This window comes from Passer montanus, unplaced genomic scaffold (assembly GCF_014805655.1).
Source record: "Passer montanus isolate IOZ18808 unplaced genomic scaffold, ASM1480565v1 scaffold111, whole genome shotgun sequence".
Lineage (NCBI taxonomy): Eukaryota > Metazoa > Chordata > Aves > Passeriformes > Passeridae > Passer > Passer montanus.
In genome coordinates, this window is record NW_024357725.1 from 1633172 (window position 1) to 1654046 (window position 20875).

Genomic DNA, 20875 nt, shown 5'->3' on the forward strand with positions numbered 1-20875 from the left:
GTGCTGGCAAAACCATCTCCTCTTTTCAGAGAGGTCAGTTCCGCAGGTGCTGGTTCTCCTTTTCAAGAGGAATGCCAGGTCCATTGCTGTGACAGTTTGGCAGGTACATGGCTTCTCTTTCCTTCTGCACATTGTCCAGGGACTTGCCCTCCAGCTTTCTCTGGGGTTGTTGTTCTCTGTCTCCTGGGCCCTGCCTGAAACCTGCTTTGCCCAAGCAGAAGCAGCCTGGAGGCAGGTTGGATTGATACAGCAGTGTGTCCTCTACAGGTAGGTGTCAGTGTTGTGTATACAAAACAGCTCTGTCCAAGAAGTAAGGCAGTATTGTTGTTTGTCTTTTATTGGACTTTGAACGAAAAGTAAAGCTATTATTTGCTTGCTTCCTTGCCATGGTAGTAGGTGACATAGTAAAAGGGAAAGAGATGGAAGGAATTCTGTAACAGTTGAGAAACGACCATTTGCAGGTGTTGGTTTAGAAAACAAACCTCTCTGGCTGATAAGTAACTTGATGCAGTTATGAGTGTTTTACTGCAAAGGAATTAGTGCTTGAAGTGTGGGGTTTTTTCTGGGATTCCATAATGTCTGGTTTTTGGGATTGCTAAATGTCTTTTGCTTATGGGTTTCTTTGAATTCAGGTGTATAACTTGGATAAAAATCATCTTATAAACCGCTTACCACTCTCTAGGTACAATTTACTGAAGCCTGGTTTTAAAGCCTGAGTCTTTGTTAATGGGAAATCATCACATCTTCTACTGAATTTTCCTTTAAATTACTCTTTTGATATCTCTACAGCTTAGGCTAATGTGTTAGGCTAGGCCTCAAGAGACTGGAGATTAATATAGTGTTTTTCATGTATGCTCATCTCTGATCTTCAGGATATTAAATGCTCATGTGGTTATTGTAGAAGGGAATCTTTTGTTGATAAAGTAACAAAGAGACTTCGAGCTCTCTAAATCTTTTTGTATGTTTCTTTTATTTTTATGTTGTATTCTGTAGCTTAAAATCCCCCTCCCTTGCATCATTCAAGGTTTGTGTGAGCTAAAGAGAATTGGGTAAATACATCAAGGAACTCTCAAGTAAATATCCTGTGATCCTTGTTCTTGCAGGCTGCAGTTTCTTCAGTCATGTCTTGGGCATAGTTGGTTGCCCAGGATGTTGGTGAGGTTGCCATTGGGGCAAACTCCCTGGTGAGCCCTGAGCAGATGGCCCAGCCAGTTTAAGTGCCCACTGTTGGAGGCAGCAAGAGAGAATGAGAATTAAGTTGCTCCAGTCTGTGTAGCTGAACTTTTTCTGACATTGCTTGTGTAGCAAAGCAGGCTGCTCTGAAGGGAGTTGCCAGTCTCCTCCAAGCAGGAATGCATCCTTGAACACCCTGAGCAGAGCAGAGCAGTTCTGCTGAAGTGGCTCAGCCTGGGAGCTCTCCTGAAGTGGAGCCTGCTTCTGCAGGACTGGGGCTGGGCTGTCATCTGGCCTCAGGGAGATTAAAGAGTCCAGCTTAAGAAACCAACACCAAGGAGATCTTGCAGGGTAAAACAGAGAGAGAGAACATTGTGCATACATGGTTATATTCCAGAAAAGTACAAGAACATACCCCGGTCCAGCTGGCTTCCTGATGACTGGATGCCAGAGGTGATTGCTTAAGTGCACACTGAATAGAAATCATTAAATAAATGGGAGTCACCTGCTCACTGTACACAGATTTCACCAAGAGACTACCAGGTTTTTCTTACAGATTTCTGTACTGGTTTGTCACAGCAGTTTCTAGTAATTGGTGCACTACTGAACAAAGGCCTCTAAACCTACTATGATATGGAAAGGAGACAGTGTTCTCTGTTGTACAGGATACAGCAAAACCTGTCCAGAAAGGCTGATGGTAGTGCCGAGATCCTTGGCAGGCATCACCTAGAAAAGAAAATCAAGAGATGAAGTAACAGTCTCACAGGTTGAATAACTGAGATTAATAGAAAGGAGAAGGTGGCAGCTAAAGGTAGCAGTTGCAACATATTTCTGAGTCATATAAGCTTATTTTTGTTTGCCAGGCATTTAGTTGTAACAATTAAAGCATCAAGTGACTTCTGCCCAGGTAAAGGGAGGTAACTTCTGCCCAGGTGAAGAGTCCAGCCTCACATGGGTTAGAAAAGTTTCTGACTATGTGAGAGGTGTGGAAAAAAATCCGATAATCAATGGGCAAGTCACTATGCCCAGTGTAAGTCTGGAACAACAAGGCACCTTGCATTCACAGGACCAGCAGAGGAAGCTAAGACACAAACCCAATGTCTTTGTGGCTTTGGACATGCTGTTCTTGCTTGTAGTGGACTTGTCCTTGCAGGTTGTGCAGCTGTTGACAGTAGCTTGCTCTGAAAGAGGCAGAGTAGGGAATCACCATGTGGTCACCACCAGTGTTGTGTGGGAGCCTGGGGTCAGAGGAGCGATTCCCCAAAGACCTGTATTGAGGTTCTTTTCTGTTTTAGTTTTCTTTGCTTGCATTTATGTTATGGATTACAGTGCAGGAGATAACAGGGTGTTTTTTGGTGTGTTTTGCAGGGTTTCTGGAGGAGAACTTTTTGACTTCCTGGCACAGAAGGAGTCTTTGAGTGAAGAGGAAGCAACCAGGTTCATCAAGCAGATTTTGGATGGTGTGAATTACCTTCACTCTAAGAAAATTGCTCACTTTGATCTAAAGGTAAAGATGTTGATTTAGGCTTTGTCTGATCTGTAGCTGCTAATTTTGATATTTAATGCAGGTAAGGTCAGGTGGTCACTGAAGATGTTGCGAGAATTGCAAGATAGAAATCAGAAAGATTGTCATTAAAGTGACAGCGACTATCAAATGACCTATTATATATTCACTTAATAACTCTCCTGGGTTTTAAAGGACTGGGTGTGGAGTTTAGCAAGTGTTAAATTAGAGATGTACTTTCAAGCAGTGATCTGATCAGACGGAGGATGGTTCGTTATTATCTCATCACTTGACAGGGCTCCATTGCCTGCAGTGGAGCTATAATGGTTTATACCACCTAAGGAATAAAACAGTCCTCCAAGAGGTAGTGACAGTGACTTTTTCTATATCAGTCTGTTCTAAAGAAGCTTACCTCATGTGTCGGTGGTGAACATATATGCCCTAGATCGATGAAAGAAAACCAGGCTTGTTACCCTGAGGCTAAAACATGGTTGGTCCAATGACTGTGAGAATAAATTATTCATATGCTCTGTTTTCCAGTGCAGCTCTGACTGAGAGAATGTGTTAGCAGGAGCAACTTCCACATTAGATTCTGCTGTGGAAAAGCCAGGCAGGTGCCAGCAGGGAATCAGACTCTCTCACTGCTGCCCTTGAAGTTATGATTAAGTTCTGACAGATTAATGCATTAAAGCTCATCATGGGAGATAAATTGAACCCATAGTTTACTCTGAAACCTGGGAATTCGGTCCATGGTAGGGAGTAGCTAAGGCTGAGAAATGTAGTTGAAGAAAGGACTTTATGAAATATATTGGATCTGGTAAAAAAGTAAAGTCTGTGGTTAAACATGTTAGTTTTGATTTCACAGTTCATGCTTCAGCTTTGTCTTACAGTGCTGTGAGAATGCCAAATGTTCTTTTATTAGCTTGGTATGATCTAGGACCTCTGATCCCAACTGTTTGCATTTTCTGGATTGTTCAGCTGGTAAATCCTGAATCTTTTCCTGGCTTTGTTGCAGCTGTGAATTTAGTCTGTCAAATTAGTTGGTTTCTTCTTCCCTGAATAGGTTCAGCATTTACTAAACTATCTTCCATTTGCTTAAATACAGTATAGAAACAACCGGGCAAATATTGTGAAGTGTAAATTCCAAGAACAGATCAGTAAAATTGCTGTCAGTAAAATATTGTGCTGTGCAGCTGTCACTCAGGGCTGGGCAGTAGCATTTTGTCTGCAAACACCTGAACTGCTTCAGCTGCCTGCCACCTCAGTCAAAAGAACTGTAAATGGCTAAGCACAGGGATATTTTTCTTGTTCTATGATTTTGTATATGCAAAGGAAAAAAAGCACTTGAAAACTCTGTTACTTTCCAAAATATTAATATCTTTTGTCATTTTTAGCCTGAAAACATTATGCTTCTAGACAAGAATATCCCTATTCCGCACATCAAACTCATTGATTTTGGCCTGGCTCACAAAATAGAAGATGGAGTTGAATTTAAAAATATATTTGGAACTCCAGAATTTGTAGGTGAGTAACATGTTTCTTTGTCTTACATTGCAAATTTCAGAGAAAGTCGAGACATCTTGTCAAAGTTAAAAAATGAGGGATAGAAGTAGTTTTAATCTTATTTCTGTCAAGGCCACTTAAATCTAGAGGTTTATATTATTTTTCTGGAATAAGCAAAGGTGCTTTCTGTAAACCAGATGTGCTACTCCTGTGAGATTAGATGCTGCCAAACAAATATGTAGAGATGTAAATTCAGGATTGAGATTGTGAAGCTCTGTGTATATAAATGATAATCTTTTTACTTGGTGCCTGGAGTAAGTAGATCTCTGCATTGTGGTACATGAGTACACAATTACATGGGTATCTGTCATTGCTTTGTAAATAAAACCACCTCACACTGCATACGTGCTGAGTACCCTCATCTCCCCTTACATTTTTCCATGTGGTTCTCTTTTTGTTCCTCACTGGTCATAATTCTAATCTGTCTCACCTGGACTTTAGGTTAATCCTGCTACTTTCTACTAGTTTTTATTTTGGAGTTTGCTTGGGGACTGGGTAGAGAATTGTAATTAATATTCCAGTTAAACACAGCTGTCACGGATAATTTTTTCAGCTTATTTCACCCTTGCTCTTTTCTCTTGCATGTGGTCCTCCATGGGGATGTTTTCCAATGAGGAAATGTTTCTTATAAAGATAATAGAGTTTGACATGGATAGCAGTGTAGTCTGGCAAGTAATGTCAATCTCTTGCTCAAGGGCTCTTTCTGACTGGCATTTACAAAGTTGCTATAATGGCACCAGTTAAGAAACAAAATAAAAACTCATGCTTAGGGGCAGCAGCATTTTTGGGAGGTGAAATAATTTGTTATTTGTTGTAATTTGCAGTATAATTACTATATAGTGTCTGTTTTACCATTATTCTTGAGTTGCATTATGCTCCAAATTACGTAATCTCTTCTGAACAAGTTGTGAACTTGAACTCCTATTGGGGCTGTAAAATTATAAACATTGTATTCTGTAACTAACTTTTCCCTCTTCCCCTTTCTGCCTCTTGGTAATTCTTGGCCTGCTACTCCAGCCTGGTAAAAATTTGTTGCCTCAATTGCTGCTGTTTGATTAAATGTTTCTTACAGCTCCAGAAATTGTAAACTATGAACCACTTGGACTAGCTGCAGACATGTGGTAAGTTTTATAATGTGTTTGTCTTTCTTTTCCTGGTTACTGTACAATTACTTTTTCCTATTTTGCTCTTAATAGAATCCATTGCACCACAACAAATTTAAAAAAAAAACAAAACCAAAACAAACAAAAAACTTAAATACAGTTAATGAGTCTTTGTTCTGTCATTCTATTTTTATACATTCTTTTAAATTAAAAGATAAACATTTAATTTCTGCAAAATTACATTGAAAAACTGGAGTCATAGCAGTTCCAGAGTTAACTGTTTGCCACTGTCCATGCAGAGGAGCACTCTGAGAAAGAAATGTGTTCCTGCAGAGCTTGTGACAGCTTTATTTATAAGAGCCCTTCATGTAGAAGAGACCTGTGTAATTGGAAGGCAGGGAAAAGAGGTCACCCCAAATCAAACATCCTGTTTCTGTTGCTCTGTGTTTCATAGAAGTGTACTTCTACTCACTCTAGTAAGTACCCACTGAGTAGAAATACACAGAGACTTCCAATATCCACATTACTTGATGCCATATGTAAAATTATTTGTCCCCTCAAAACCCCGTTCTGTTAGCAGTTATCTAAAGTCACAATGGCTCTCCTGCTTCTATTGCAGCTACCACTGACTGTTATGTATGTTGCATATTAGGAAGAATACTGGTGATGTAAAACCCCTGCAATTAATCTCCTTTGTTTTTTAGGAGCATAGGAGTCATCACCTACATACTGTGAGTACAACAGATTCATTCCTGTAGAAATGTTCCTAAAGGTCAGTTGCACTAGCACAGAACACTTCTTCCCTTCAGCCATTCAGGGTCCTGCACACATGCAGTGGGCAGGGGTTTGTGTAAAGGACAGGCATTAACCCACAGCCTTTTCAATTTAAAATAAGGAGTAAAAGGTGAGGAGCATTCTGAGCAGAAGAAAAACAAATGTCCCTAGCATCACTTGGCATTTCTGCATTTTATGGGATCTCATCAGTTCCAAGTGGTAGAAGATGGAAAAGCCAAGAGGATTAATAGCTCCTGGAATGACTGTGAGCTACCAGCGTGAGAGCATAGAAACAGAAAGTGTAACGATCCCATTTACAAGTTGGATTATTTCAGGTGGAAACAGTGAAGTTTTTATTTGCTTGTAAAAGCAGCAGTCTAGATTATTATGCATAAGTAAGGTCACCCATTTCAAAAAGGTGAATTTAACCTGAAAAAGGAGCAGAGAAGTTGACCCTGGAAACTGAGAATTCAACTTACAGGAGAAAAAAAAGGGTTTTCTTAAAGCTAGTAAAGCCAAGGTTGGTTGGAGAGATCATTATAGTCAGTAGGCATAAAGGAAAAATAGATCTCAGAATATTGTTTAGATACAGATTCTCTTTAGAAGAAAAGTGTGTCAACTGATGGTGAATAAATAAAAGGAGGGAATTATGATATGCTCAGGCTCTCAAAGAAATGAGTTTCTGTGGGCATCTGAGGACAAGCAGTTGAGAGTTTTAAGGTGGAGCTTGACAACTTGGGAAACTGCTTGTGTGACAATGGATGCATGCAACAGAGGAACAGCACTCCTTGCTTTTCCTCTCATTTGACGTGAGAGTTGCAGGAGTGGTCAGTGATCCTTGATCCTAACTACTTCCATCGAAATCCTGTGACTCCTGGGGAGCAGGGAGTGGACACTGCTTGCTGGGAATGTTGCACCCGTGGCTTTGGCTGTTTCTTGTGATTCTCAGAGGAATAACTTGCTGCCAGGCTTGAAGAAGGTGGACTCCTGTATTAGATGGATTTGCAATACACATTCCAGGCACTAGGACAAGTACAGAGGCTTGAAGGGGAAGGATTGTCTTTTCAGTGTGGAAAATAAATCTTGGCCTATGCATAAGAGTTAGACCCCAAAAGCTGTAAAAGAGAGGTAGGGTCTGAGGAATCAGATTCAGTGCAACGAGTTCCCTTCTTTTCTGCAGTATAAAGAAAAGTTTGGGGTATTGGTTGAACCCAAGCTCAGGTAAAGGGATTTAAAATACTGTCCAGACCCTTGTTTTTTGTCAGCACTCTGATCTGCAGTGACACACCTGTACTAGGCAGGACATTAAACTTTGTGAATTTGTAAAATGGGTGTTCCTATTTGATGAGAGGAAAACTTAGGAGTTGCGGTCAAGCAGCAGGTGGGAATACTTAGCATGTGATCAGCGATGCACAGAGCCAGCTGCTCCTCAGGTCTTCCTGTTATACTGAGGGGTCTGTTATGGGACAGAGTAAGGAATGGTTCCTGTACTGCATCCAGCACAGGAGATCTGTTTTACCTGCTTGGCTGCTAATGATTGTTGTGGTCATTAAGATAGAAAAATGTCTCCATACAAATGATCAGAAACAAAGAGCACGCTTTTTACAGTGGGAGGGACCAGCTTGCATGATAGGCTACGGACTGGAAATTTGCATGCCTGCAACTCATATTGCCACCTAATTTTAAAGCCTTTTGCTTACAAGTTTTCTGAAAGATTGGGGTGTGTCTATGATACCACCTGCTTTAGCAAACGTGGCAGCAATCAAATGGATGCCATCATCAGGTGTAAAGTTCAAAATGCATCCAAGTCCTCAATTCAGTAACTCTGCAGTGATTCAGTGAGCTGTATGGGCAAAGCCTTTATTACTGAGTCTGCTGGTACATATTTACAGGCACTGAGTCAGGATATGACAAAAGCCAATTGTATTGGATATTAGGATTTGAGAATCCTCCCATTTCACAGATTTCAAAACTGAGTCCCAAAGAGAAAAAAAGAAAAAAAATCAGAGAATAGAGGACTGTTGATTTTGGCTTCCAACAAAGAGCCAGAAGGTGGAATTACAGCTGCTTCATGGCATAATTTGGGGAAAGGGAAAAGAAGCCAAGGCCCTAGGGCAGGTTTCCAAGTTTCAGTTTTGGAGCAAAGCTCATGGTCTGTGGAGAGGTGCCTATTCGTAGCCAGCAGAAATGGAAGCGAGGCTTAAGACAAAGTATGTAAAACCCCTTAAGAATTGAGACTGACTGGGGTTTATGGGATGAAATTTACTGCATCAATGACAACTGGAGGACCTCACTCATGCTGTCTTGCCTGTGTCAGATGCTTTGGTGGTATTGTGTGATTGTAGAGCGGGGAGAAAGCAGTTTATGCACTTGAGTGTTTACTCTGTGGATAAAATCACAAATGGTAGCTGAGGATTGGGCTGAAAGGCTTGGGTGGTCCCATCTAACTTTCTGCTTATCTCCCAATATTCCCAGTCAGCCTGGGGATGGCAATACAGACAAGGTAAAAGTCTGTTAAGAGCGAGATCGTGTAAGCAAATGGTTTAGTATTCAAAACCTCAGTTTAGTTCCCTGGAGTTTGCTGCAGTCCTGTTTTGAGCCTGCTGCATCCTGAAACTGTTTATCAAAGCTGGACATAATAGATAAACACAATAATAGCCTGGAAGATTATAAGAAAAGGGGTGAGATCAATCTCCTTGGTGTAAATGACATTTCCCATAAAACAGACTTTTGCAAGTCATCATCTCTTTATGTTGGGGGAGAAGGAGCCTGGAGGAAAGGCAGGGCAGGAGGGGTCTGGTATAACTCTGTTCTGACACAAGTTTTATGGAGCAGAGGTGCAGAGTCATCCAAGATGAAGGCTGACAGTCACAGCTGAGAGATGGGCAAAGCAGGAGGAAACCTTTGTCTTAAGTCAAGCTTGCTAAATGGCATTTTGTTATGATGCTGTCTCCGTTACATCCTTGCAGTTGGAGCAGGGTCCCAAGAGAAAGAAATTTTGTGTTGTTCAGAAACAGTTGGATTTTATTGCAGCCAAAGCCCTTTTGCTTGTGGATTCCTTTTACTGAGCAGCATGGCCCTGCCTCTCCAATGGAGCTGGCTCCTAGGCAAGGCCATGTGCCTGGCTTCTGATCATATGTTGTATGTTTGCTTCCAGCTGAGAAAGGTCTCTTGGTTGAACCCACTCTCAGGGCACTCATCAGCAGCTTTGCAGAGAGAAAAGAAGTAGGGGCAAAGCTTTTCCTTCCTGAAGAAAAACTATAGAAACACTACGCTATCAACTTGAAGGTTACAGAAGCCGCAGCCTGGTAGTCTTTGTGGGTTCACAGGGATAGAGACTCTCCTGAGCTGAAACTTTTTCTAGTTTAATTAGCAATGACTTAAATGAGACACTCAGGAGAGGAGAGTCTGTGCATTTCTCTCTGTGTGCATGCATTAGTGCCCCACTAGAGACTTTCAATGCAAGTCTGGCTCAGCTAAGTGAGCCACAGCTGTAGTGAGCCAAAGCTGGCCATGTTTTTTCCTACATGGCAGAGCTGCTTCAACACAAGAGGCACAGATGTCCTAAGAGTATATTCCACGGTCACTGTAATTTCATTAGGGGACTTCTGCCATTTATTTTACCAACTGATTCCTCTTTCTGGCTTATCTAGGCTTAGTGGTGCATCGCCTTTCCTTGGAGAAACTAAACAAGAAACACTTGCCAACATCACAGCTGTGAATTATGATTTTGATGAAGAATTTTTCAGCAATACTAGTGACCTGGCAAAAGACTTTATTCAGAAACTACTGGTGAAAGATACACGGTAAGCAAATATTCAGAAAGACCCATTTATCTCTAAAATAAACCTGGTGAAATGTGGCTTGACAGGAGAAAAAGCTTTTCTTGCAGTGTGTATTGCCAGTCAAGAGCAAGACATGAGGATGCTGCTGTGATCCTAGTTAATCACTGCATTCAGAAACCCTGAGAAGAGGAACCAAATCTCCTCATGGCTAAATGCCATGTTCAGGACTGAATTCTCACCTGAGTCAAGCTGGCACAATAGCTGAAGGGCTGAAAATGATGTGCACAATCTGGAGTTCAGGGTTATAACCACTCCACCATTTCAGCTTCTTATGAACTACTTCCAAGGAGGTGATACCATCCCAAAATATGCCCCCAGTGGTGCAGTGCCATAAAAATCAGTACATGTGCTGATATGGGGTTTTTCTAAGTCTCTGATTCTGTGGCAGTCACCTAGGATTTTTGTGACAGTTACAGGTTACAGGAACCACAGTCTTTTTGTTGTTGTTGTTTGTTTTTGTTTTTGTTTTTCTTGCTTTTAATAAAGTGCACACAGAAGTACCATCTCCTTCCCTGTAACCTTCTTTGTCCTGGAGGAAAGTCAGACCATTGTGATTCTTTCTGATGGCTTCATTAGGGGAGAAAATAGCTATGAGAGAGAAGCAGCTGTTCAATGAAGATTTCTGCAAATCATCAGGATTCAGTGTGGGGTAGAGTAGGTGTTTGATGAGAGTTTTGCAGAGGTCTAGCAGCTCCAAGGAGAAGTCAGTGCTGTTGGTATTTGTTCTGTGTGCAGACATGGTGCAATACTATGTTTCTGTCTTTGATTCTCAGTGCTCTTAACATGCTGTTCACCAAACTGCTACAATGCAGAAGGAAGTTAGGTTTGATCCACTTTGATTAGGTTTCCAGTATTCCTCTCAGAAATGTTGCTTTCAGGAAACAGCAGCTCCTGCAGTGCTGTAATATCATATACCAGCTTTGGTATAACTACTGTTGATTTTCTCTGGTATAATTACTGTTGATTCAGACACAGATGTATCAAAGGTGTATGGCAAGAATGTATTTTCTAAGCATGTCGGATGAACAAAACAAAGGAATGTTGTATAATTTTATGGAAGGGTGCACAAAACTACAGGCAGATTTTGATGAAATAAGAATTAAAGTTATGTGGAGTAAGGACAGTTACCTACTGAGGTTTAGAACAGTAACTAAACTGCACACAAGTAGTGTGCCTCGGGGAGAAACATAACCTTGACATTTGAGGGTTTTTCCTGGAATCATCCTGATAAAGGCTTCATAGGAAGCCTGAGAAGAGTGTGGGTCAATGGACTTCTGTACCAAGTATTTATCATTCAAGTCTTTGGGGTTTTTTTGTGTTGTTGTTTTTTAGGAAGCGGCTTACAATTCAGGAAGCTCTGTCTCATCCATGGATAATGGTAAGACTGAATAAAGAAAAAGATCTTGTTTTGTTTTTTTTTTTTCCCATGAGCAAAGCAGAGATCATATTCTCACTCTTACTCGTGTGTTAAATGGAAAACTGCCCCCTAAGTGATGCTGGGTGACTCAAAAAGATGTACGGGGAGAAAATTGTTTGGGTCTGACCAAATCCTTGAATTTCTGCAAATTACTTCCTTTATTTATGATAACGTTCAAAAAGAGAGTAACAAAGCTCTGATGTTTATTGCACATTACAGTATCCCATATTGGACTGGGCTTTGCATTTTTCCATTCCTCTCTGTTTGCATGGGCATATACTGTGTGTTGGCTTTCATGCTTTCTTGAATTGAGAGTTGACTGCAATCAATATAGAAAATACAATTTCTCTGGAGAGGGAACTGCTGTGTACCCTGTGTTCTGATTTGCTTACATTTGTGTGTCTGTATGTATTTTTTCATCATAAACATTGCTTGCTTATGTGGATAAGTCTCTTACTGAAAATACATTTAGGTAGTCTCAGCATGACTAATGAGGAATTTTGAAATTCAGTTTTTGCTTTGCATTGCACAAAACATTAGTTGGAGTGGTATTAGGGTTGTTGGTTTTCCTCCTACAAATATTGATAGCTTTGACACTGTTAATTGCTAAAAATTAGCATGAAAATAAATTGCAGCCATGTTGTTTGGACTTATCACATTGGAATGAAAGTACATCACTTGTCACATTCAGTTCTGGGCTTACGTGTTTGGTGTTTGTTTCTTTTAATCGAATGCATGAAGGAAAATCTTTGTAAGCAAAGAATCTCCCAGCATTGTGGAAGCCCTTTGTCCCTGCATCCTTTGTGTAGAGTTTTTGAATTGCTGCAGTCTTGTAAATGTTTAGTAATATTGGTTCCTCTGCCTGATGACTCACCAGCTGAAAGATGAAACCAAAGTCCAGGAAAACAAGAAGGTGGAGAACGTGCAGCTGAAGACGAAATGCCTGAGGGAGTACACCATAAAGTGCCACTCGAGCATGCCCCCCAACAACACCTACATCAACTTTGAGCGCTTTGCCCGTGTTGTAGAGGACATTTCCCGTGTGGAGCAGGGTTTCAGCACCTTGGCTGCATCCCACGATTCCTTGCAGGAGGACATGGATGCTCTGCTTTCCATTTATAATGAGAAAGAAGCTTGGTATAAAGAAGAGAGTGAAAGTGTGAGGCACATGCTGTCCCAGCTGAAGTATGAGTACCGTAAAATGGAGTCCCTGAAAAGGCATTTGCACGATGATAGTGAGGCTGTCGGCGCCAGTCTTGCAGGCGTGTGCGGGAAATATGCTGAGCTGCAGAGCCAGTATGAATCCCTCAGACAGGAACTTTCTGAGGAGATCAAGTGGATACAGGATTTAGTGAGCAGTTATCAACTGGAAAATGAAGCCTGTGTGAACGGAAACTTTGAGTCTGTTTTCAACAAAGATATTAATGAATCACTAATGGAGCTGTTAAATGGATCTTGCTGTGAAGAATTCCTTGCAGGGTTGAATCTTTATGTGACAGAATCCCATCAGTAACATTGAGATCAGGCTAAGTGCAGGGTTTGTTGCTTGTTTCAATGTACGTCAGTTTAAAAAGGTTCCAGTGCATAGATTCTTCACAAAAAGATGACCTGGAATTAAATGTATTGCACAAGCTGCTGACCAAGGCTATAATCTTCCAGTGTCAAAGTTGTTTTGTTTTTCCCCTGTGTTTGGTGTCTGAACTTGCAGGAACAAGATCATCTCAGTGGTATGGACACATCTAACGCCAAAACCTTTGGTATTGCCTATATTTTATTCTGCACCATGTATTAAAATTCTTTAAGTTTTTAAAGATTACTAGGTAATTAATGTGGAATAAAGAATAAGTTTAATGTGGAATAAAGAATAAGTCAGTCTGTACTTACTAGAAACTGGATATTGGAAACTAGTAAAAAATCCCCTTATAGCATCTTTGGTTGGCTGAAGGAAACAGTTGGATAGCCCTGCTGCAGGCAGTTCTATACACCTTATGATACAAATATTTGCAAAGGTTAAATCTATAAATTAAAGCAAATGGTGTAGTAATTTAGCTAGTAGTGTGGAAAGTCGCTGTGAAATGGTTGCCAATGAAGAATGTTAGGATTAGTGTTTAGGCCAGTTGTGCAGGGTGAACTCTTTTACCATCAAAGGTAAGGTGAATTTTAAACTAAAGGATTAATCGACAGCTGAGTTTCCTGTCCTGTACCAAAGAACTCTTATTCAAAAACACCATTGGGAACTTGTAATGATCAAAGGACTGTGTAATTGTGCAGTGCAAATGTCAATTTTAGACTAAGTGATAGTAGTAATAGTAATATAGTAGTCTGGTTTGTTTTCTACAGTGAAGAATATTACAAAGCTACAACTAACTTAATCTGTGGTGTGACATTTGAGACTAGTGTTCTTGCTATAAAGATTTTTTTTTCTTAGATTTAAAAAAGTAAAAGAAAACCCAACCTTGAATCATGGCCTGCTGTCTTGTATTTAAAAGAAGTAGTTTGATTATACTGTATTCATATGCACAGATGTACCAGTCTTGTTTTTGAACACAATAAATAGTTATTTATGCAGGATGCAGTTGTTCCCTGATGGTTAGTGACTGAAAAAGACGCCAAGTTTCTGTGGGCATTTGCTGCATGGTGACTGTTGTGCAACTACAAGAATCAGTGAGCTAATAGCTCAAGTCAAGCTAGAGTGAATCTTTACATATATTATTACAGTATATCTTTCACTGCCCCCCTCCCTCCTCCTTTTGCAGAGAAGTTAATGACCTAAATAAACTGAATTGTTGTTCTTCCTAACATGATTAAGAATAATGTTTCCTACTTTGAGATAAAAAGATAAAAGCATACTCTCATCTAATTTTTGCAGAGTACAGTGGACCCATTTACTGGCATGTCCTCACAAAGACGTGCAGAGGCTGATGCAAATTCAGAATTGTGAAAACAGTTACTCACTTGGGGTGTTGTTGCTCCCATCATTGTACTTGAAGGAGGATGGAGACTGTATGTGCTCTCTGTGACGTTGTTCTTGGCACAATGTGTGAAATTTTCAAAAGCTTCTATAGTGTAGATAGCCAGGATGTGACCCCGGCAAGCTGGCACTGATGACTGCAGAGAATTGGGCTCTACTGTGACAAATAGTATTGAGCATTTTGCATATGTCCATTTTTTTATTGTTTCAGAATGCTTCTGCAGGTTCCTTTGAGCTGGAAGGTGCATTAAAAACTGTCCAGGAGAACTGGAACACAGGATTTTATTGTCAGGGGGAGAGAGCCTTAATTCCTAAAATGTAACTTAAAGCCTAGTGGGAGTTAGAATTTGCAGAAACCACTCTCAAGAAGGAGAGTCTGCCTCCCCTCAGCCATGATCACATATTCTTTGTTCATATAGATTTTCTTTATGAACAAATGCACTGGCATGATGAGAAGGAACATTAAATGAGGCCACCTTGTTCCTGAGCATGTTTGGGTGAGGGCAGTGTTGTTGTGACTCCATCCTTGAGGCTAATCACACACTGCTTTTGAGAAGAGATCCTGATGATTTGAGAGAATGACAAGGTCACTGGGTTGCAGGGTACTTAACGTGAAGAGTTGGTTATTAGCAGTCAGCAATAAAGTGAGTTATTTAGAGTCAGCAATGGTTCTCTTGCTGAAAGGGCACTGGGAAATTTTTCATAGTGATTGTACAGCTGACATTTAGCCAGTGACGGTTTTTCCACTTCAAGTTGATTTCTGCTCGCCTGTTGCATCAAGCTGGCTGTTTTCAGCTTGAGGAAATTATATTTAATGCTTAACTGTCCCAGTTCTGTTGAATGTAAATGGTGTGTACATCTAAGTGAGAAGGGAACCCAGCTGACATCTTGGCTCCTTGAAGTGTTGCTGAGATACCTGCAAAAATGCTAAACCTACAGCATTTTATGAAAAGAGTGAATTTGTTGTCTCAAACATTTAAAATTATTTTGCCGAAGATGTTTAAATCCTCACTGATGTGTTTTCTATTCTCCTTTGGTACTCTTGCTGTTTCAGGTGCATGGCTTGGCTGCATTCCAGTTCAGTTCAGTACAAATATTTCTGTGTTATCCACCTCCTACATACGCAGATCAGAACGGCTGGAATGGTTGTCGCTCCATACTCTTTGAAGGGCTGATTCCTGGCCTTTCTCCTTTCACTCATGTCCGATCTGGTTTTGAACCATTTCTTTCTTGCAATCTGTCAGATTTGGTTTTAAGGTTTATGCAAATTTTTAAGTACTTTTGGAATTGAAATGTGCTTCATTTTCAGAAGGTCTGTGTCAGGATTTGTGGAACATCTGTTGCTTAACACCAGGTTGACATCCAAAGCACTAGGCACATGTCTGAATTCTGATCTATATTCTTCTTTATTCCTATTTTTCAATCGTCAGATATTGCAATTATTTTATTACCTGGGTGTCAACGCCTTGTGCTCTCATACTCTGGCTATGGTTAAAGGACAAAGCTGAAGTTTTTCGAGATAGCATGTATCCTTATCACTAATACTACATGACAGCTACCTTTGTTCCATTTCATTAGAGTGATGTCATCCAGAGAAAATGGAGATGGGGCAGGTGTGCATGAGAAGCACCTTAGCAACTTTATAAAGTGTAGGCATAGCCTTAGCACCCACTAGTTTTAGGATTTAATTTGCGATCAAAAGAGTCCTGTCTAGACCCAGAATGGGCTAGATTTAATTCTTTTTCTTCTGCTCTTACCTGTATGAATCTGTAGCTTCCCCAGCTTTCTTTCAGCCAGCTCCAGTGCACATGAGGCATCTTGCATATTTTATGCACCAAAGGGAGTGAAAGAATAAAATTGCTCTTTTATCTTCCAGCCCATGGACAAGCAGCAGGCTTTGGTTCGGAAATCATCTGTTGTTAACATGGAAAACTTCAGAAGGCAATATGCTAGAACGCGATGGAAGGTATGACAAGGAGCCTTTAATGCTTCTCACATGTGGCTTCCCAAGCCTGATGGGATCAGAGGGCAAGATAGGGCTTGAATGTAAAATTATAATAATAGGCAGTAAATGAATGAAATGTGTTTGGATATGTCTGCACTGGGTATGTGTGATCAAATTGGTTTTCCTCCCTCTCTGCACAGCTTTCTTACCGCATTGTTTCACTGTGCAACCACTTACAGCGCTCTCTGGTGAAGAAGGTGCTGACACAAGATGAGAATTTGGTAGGTGCATTCCTCACACGGGAAGAACAGAAGAATTGGTCTTACTGTGCAGTCATTTTTGCTGTCCTTACGTGGATGCACAGCCCAACAGCACAGCAGTGGCTTGGAGTGGGAAACCAGAGGGGACCATGGCATCATTTGTGTCTTTAATGATGCTGTGTGTTCTGTTACTGTGACAGGACTCTTGTGCAGGGAGGGCCAGTGACTTGATAGACCTTCTAGGGGCTAAGCACATTATTGTGTAAAGGAGCAGCAAGAAGCCTGCAGATGATGTCTGGATCACAGGCAGTGACCATGGGGTGTGACTGAGATCTGAGCAATTGCAGGAGAGCTCACTGCTCTTGTGCCCACATCTGTGATGGAGGGTGGGGGACCCTGGCACTGCCTGTGACCTTCTGAAGTGAAACTTTAAGGGCTCTATTAGCTCTGTTCTTCTCAGTAGATGATAATGATAATATTGGAACAGCATGTTTAAGAGCATGGTAACTCATTTACGTGAGAGACTTTGTGGCCTTTCTATTTCAGAGAGACTGTGCAAGTGACAGCGAGGATCTTTCACAAAGAAAAGCCCCTCTTCCGAGGAGAAGCAGCATATCATAATGGGATGAGAATTCCATGGGCAGGAGACAGGAAACTTTCATCCTTGCTGAAGGCAGCAGACTTGGACTTCTTGTCTGAGTCCTTGGTATGATGCTTCTTGCTTCTCAAACTACCCCAACAATTGGATGATGGTCTTAAATGCCTACTAAGCATTTTACAAAATTGGGAATCGAGATTCCCAGGGAAATGCTACAGCACAAGCACCAGTTGGAGTGCTTTTATATATTGAATGTTTCAGTGATACTGATGTCAGCTGCACTCAGGGTGTAGGGTTTCTACTGACAATCTTTACTGCAGAGTAATTCACATTCTGCATAGTGGTTAAGACTATGGGCATTATTATTTCAGTCAGGAAATTGCTAGTGAGTCGTAAGGAATTTCTTTAAATTCAATTTTTATAATTATTAATAGCATAAATATTTGATGGCAGGTATCTGATAGGTTTTGTTAGCTGTACTGTGCAGTACTCTGTTATTGCTGCCACTGAAGAGAAGATCACAATGTCATTACATATCATAACCTTGATTTTGTGAACCTGGCAGTAAATAGATCTGAAATGCAACAAGAACTGTGCTCTGGCCATGTTCTCTGCCTGAGGATTAGCACAACCTTCATTGTGAGTGCAATTGACTGTGGCACTGAGGTAGGCCAAGGCAATTTTTGGAGGAAAAAGAGAAAAAAATTCTGTAGTGATTTACATGCACCCAAATAAAACATTTCCATGGAATGATGACAGGATGCCTCACCAAAAAAAAGGCATTTATAAACCTAAAGGATGTGAAGACATAGTCTTTATTAGACTTTGTTATTGTTGTCAATATTATTTATGTTCAGCAAATTGGAGACTCTTTAACACCTATTTGTATAGGTGCAGTTTACATGTAACCCAGACTGCAGACATCTGTATTTTATTCAGGGAGTTGTATCCAAAATTGAGGAAATAAGCACTTTGATATTGATGTAATATCTTTGCACAGTGAAGTTGCATCATTTAAAATATATTAGTTTCTAAGCCAGTATTGTTCAATTGGTACCAAAAAATGTGCATAGACTAGGGTATTTTTTTCATAGAATGTATTTGCTGTTAGAAGTTCCTATTTATTTTGCCATTTAATGAATTAAAATCAGAAAGCAAGTCTATTAGAAACAACTATAGGTGGATGAGGAAACTGAATTTGTTTGGCTTTACACTTGTCACCTCTAGACTGAAGTTTTAGAGCAGAAGGTGTTGAAAACTAGTATCAGGTTAATTTTGATGGCTTCCAGTTTCTAAGAAAGAAATAAAAATATGCTACATATATTTGTAACTTTGTATCCTTGCTTAGTTGGAGACTAAAATGCAGTTGATAAGAAATTACTTCTGTGAAAGGAAGAAAATGTATGAGAAGCTTTGGAGGAGAGAGGCAGAACATAGGATTTGATGGAAGAAACATAAAATGAAGGAGGGGGTGGCAGGAAAAGAGTAGTGGAGAGGAGTGAGTATGAGAGGGATGTGGAGTTGGTCCTGGACTGGGAAAGTTGGAGGAAAGGAAAGAGAATGTGGATATATGAATTGTTGAAGCTGGAGAGTGAATGTTTCTGGACATATGGCACTGCATTTTTATACTACTTATTTAATTTCTTATTATTTTATATCTTGTGCTGCCATAGCCTGTGTCACGGGATTGAGGTGCAGGGCATGGGCTTCTCTTCATATTCAATTAAAAGGTATATTTCTGAACTTTCTGTGCAATTCTTGAGACAGAATCCTCAAAAAGTGTCACAGTACTGTATGTATTAAGAGGGAGAGGTAACAGGGAAACCTGAAGTTTCAGTGTATCCTCATTTCAGCTGGAATAGAGTAAATTTTCTCCTTAGTAGCTGGTACAGTGCTGTGTTTTTAGATTCAGTATGAGAATAATGTTGATGATAATATGCTGATGTTTTAATCGTTGCTAAGTAGTGCTTACCATAAGTCTGGACTTTTCAGTTTCCCATGCTCTGCTGGTGAGGACATGTACAAAAAGCTGGGAGGGACCATAGCAGGGACAGCTGACCCAAAATGGTCAAAGGGATATTCCAGCCCATGGAATGTCATGCTCTGTATGTAAACTGGGTTGAATTGGCTGGGAGCCACAGGTCACTGCCCAGGGATGGGCTGGGCATTCGTCTGTGGGTGGTGAGCAGTTGTATTGTGCATCACTTGTCTTTCCTGGGGTTTATTCCTCTATTTTCCTTTCCATTATTGTTTATTATTATTATTATTAAATTTTTCTTTAGTCCAATTACAAAACTTTTTATCTCAGAGTAACCCTTGAGGATTGCTTTCCAATTCTCCTCCCCACCAGGGCCAAGGAAAGGTGAGCGAGGGGCTTAGTGGGGTCTAGTTGCCAACGGAGGTTGAACCATGGCAGTGTCTGGAGGGAATCTTTCATAAACAGAACACTAAAAATATATATTTGGATAAAAAGCCATCCAGCTTAACTACCAAATTTTGCTTCCTGCTTACCCAAGGATGTGGAAAACCAAACAGACTCCAAGTCAGTGGTACTTTTCTGAATTTCTGGACTTTAAAAACACCTTTGGTTTCCAAATTTGAGATTGTGGGATGTGTATGTAAATTACACTTCTGAAAATTAAGCCCTGGTTAAAATAGGCGTTAGGTTGTTGGATCAGGATTGTGCTGTCATGGAGATGGGGTTATTCTCATGTAAAATCCTAGCAACTATTGAGAAAGAGGACTCAGCAGAAAGGCAGACAGAGTGCAAGGCTGTGTGAAGATCTGGCTTATTAATTCCACCTTTATAAAGATGTGAGGTGGTGTTTTAACAAAGACAGTACAGACAGCTCACTGTTGAGTCTTCAGTCATCTTTGTGCCCAGGTGAGCTAAGGCCAGGCCTTTCTCTCTGGCACTCACTCACTGCACATGGCTCCCAAGCAACTTCATTGCCCAGAAACCACAGCATGCAGCACTCGTGTCCGTGCAAACTCTTCCCTAACTGCTCCATGTAGGAGCATGCTGTGAGTGTAGAATCCATGTGCTCAGGACTAATGTTGGTGATGCATTAGGAAGCTTTAGAGTGTTTTCCTAGCTGTGGTGTTCTCTGTGTTCATCACCCTGTCTGTTCCAGGAGGTGAAGCTCAGGGAGGCACAGTGTAACTAGGCTGCTTCCAGCACTGGCAGGACACCTGCTCCGTGTGGGGCTTGACCTGATATTCACCACCTGTGGGTTTTGAACAAAAACCTACAGGTTCCTTTCAGTAAAGGGCCAAAAAAAAAAAAAAAACCAACCAAAAAAAACCACAAACAAACAAACAAACAAAAAAAAACAGCATGGAAGGAAAGGGAACATTAAAAGAATTTGTCTTATGGAATCTGCTTTGCTGGGAGATAAAAATCTATTTTCTATGTATTATTCTGTTTTCTGGAGAGAAATGAAGTGATAGCCTCGGAAAAAAATGGAAAAAGCACAGTAAAAAAACCCCACAAAAATCCCATGAGCATTTTTATTAAAGTATGGCTATTTGGTTAGTTTTACTCTTATTTTAGTTGTGATGTTTTTTAATATACATATATTTTTATTAGGAGAAACACTGAGATTTTTTTTTTTTGATGCCTGGAAATAGTACAGACTGTCAAAAATAGCAGAGATATTTGTTATTTGCTAATAAAAAGTTGGAAAGCTGGACGGGTGTGTGTCTGTGTTTCCCCCAGCCCG

General features: G+C 40.5%; 1 protein-coding gene across 3 annotated transcripts in view; it reads left to right on the plus strand.

The window, feature by feature from the left end:
• DAPK2 (death associated protein kinase 2) overlaps positions 1-20845 on the plus strand; it is a 40956-nt gene extending 20111 nt beyond the window's left edge. For 2 of the 3 annotated variants that reach the window (XM_039731568.1, XM_039731575.1), the window contains exons 4-10: positions 2542-2680; positions 4072-4201; positions 5313-5361; positions 6048-6074; positions 9771-9923; positions 11295-11340; positions 12257-13950. In XM_039731568.1, coding sequence (XP_039587502.1) covers positions 2542-2680; positions 4072-4201; positions 5313-5361; positions 6048-6074; positions 9771-9923; positions 11295-11340; positions 12257-12892 — 1180 coding nt within the window. In that variant the 3' untranslated portion in view covers positions 12893-13950. Of the gene's footprint in view, positions 1-2541; positions 2681-4071; positions 4202-5312; positions 5362-6047; positions 6075-9770; positions 9924-11294; positions 11341-12256; positions 13951-16226; positions 16317-16495; positions 16577-17101 lie in introns of those variants that run through there. The other variant, XM_039731584.1, reaches the window with a different exon arrangement.
• The last annotated feature ends 30 nt before the right edge of the window (positions 20846-20875 follow it).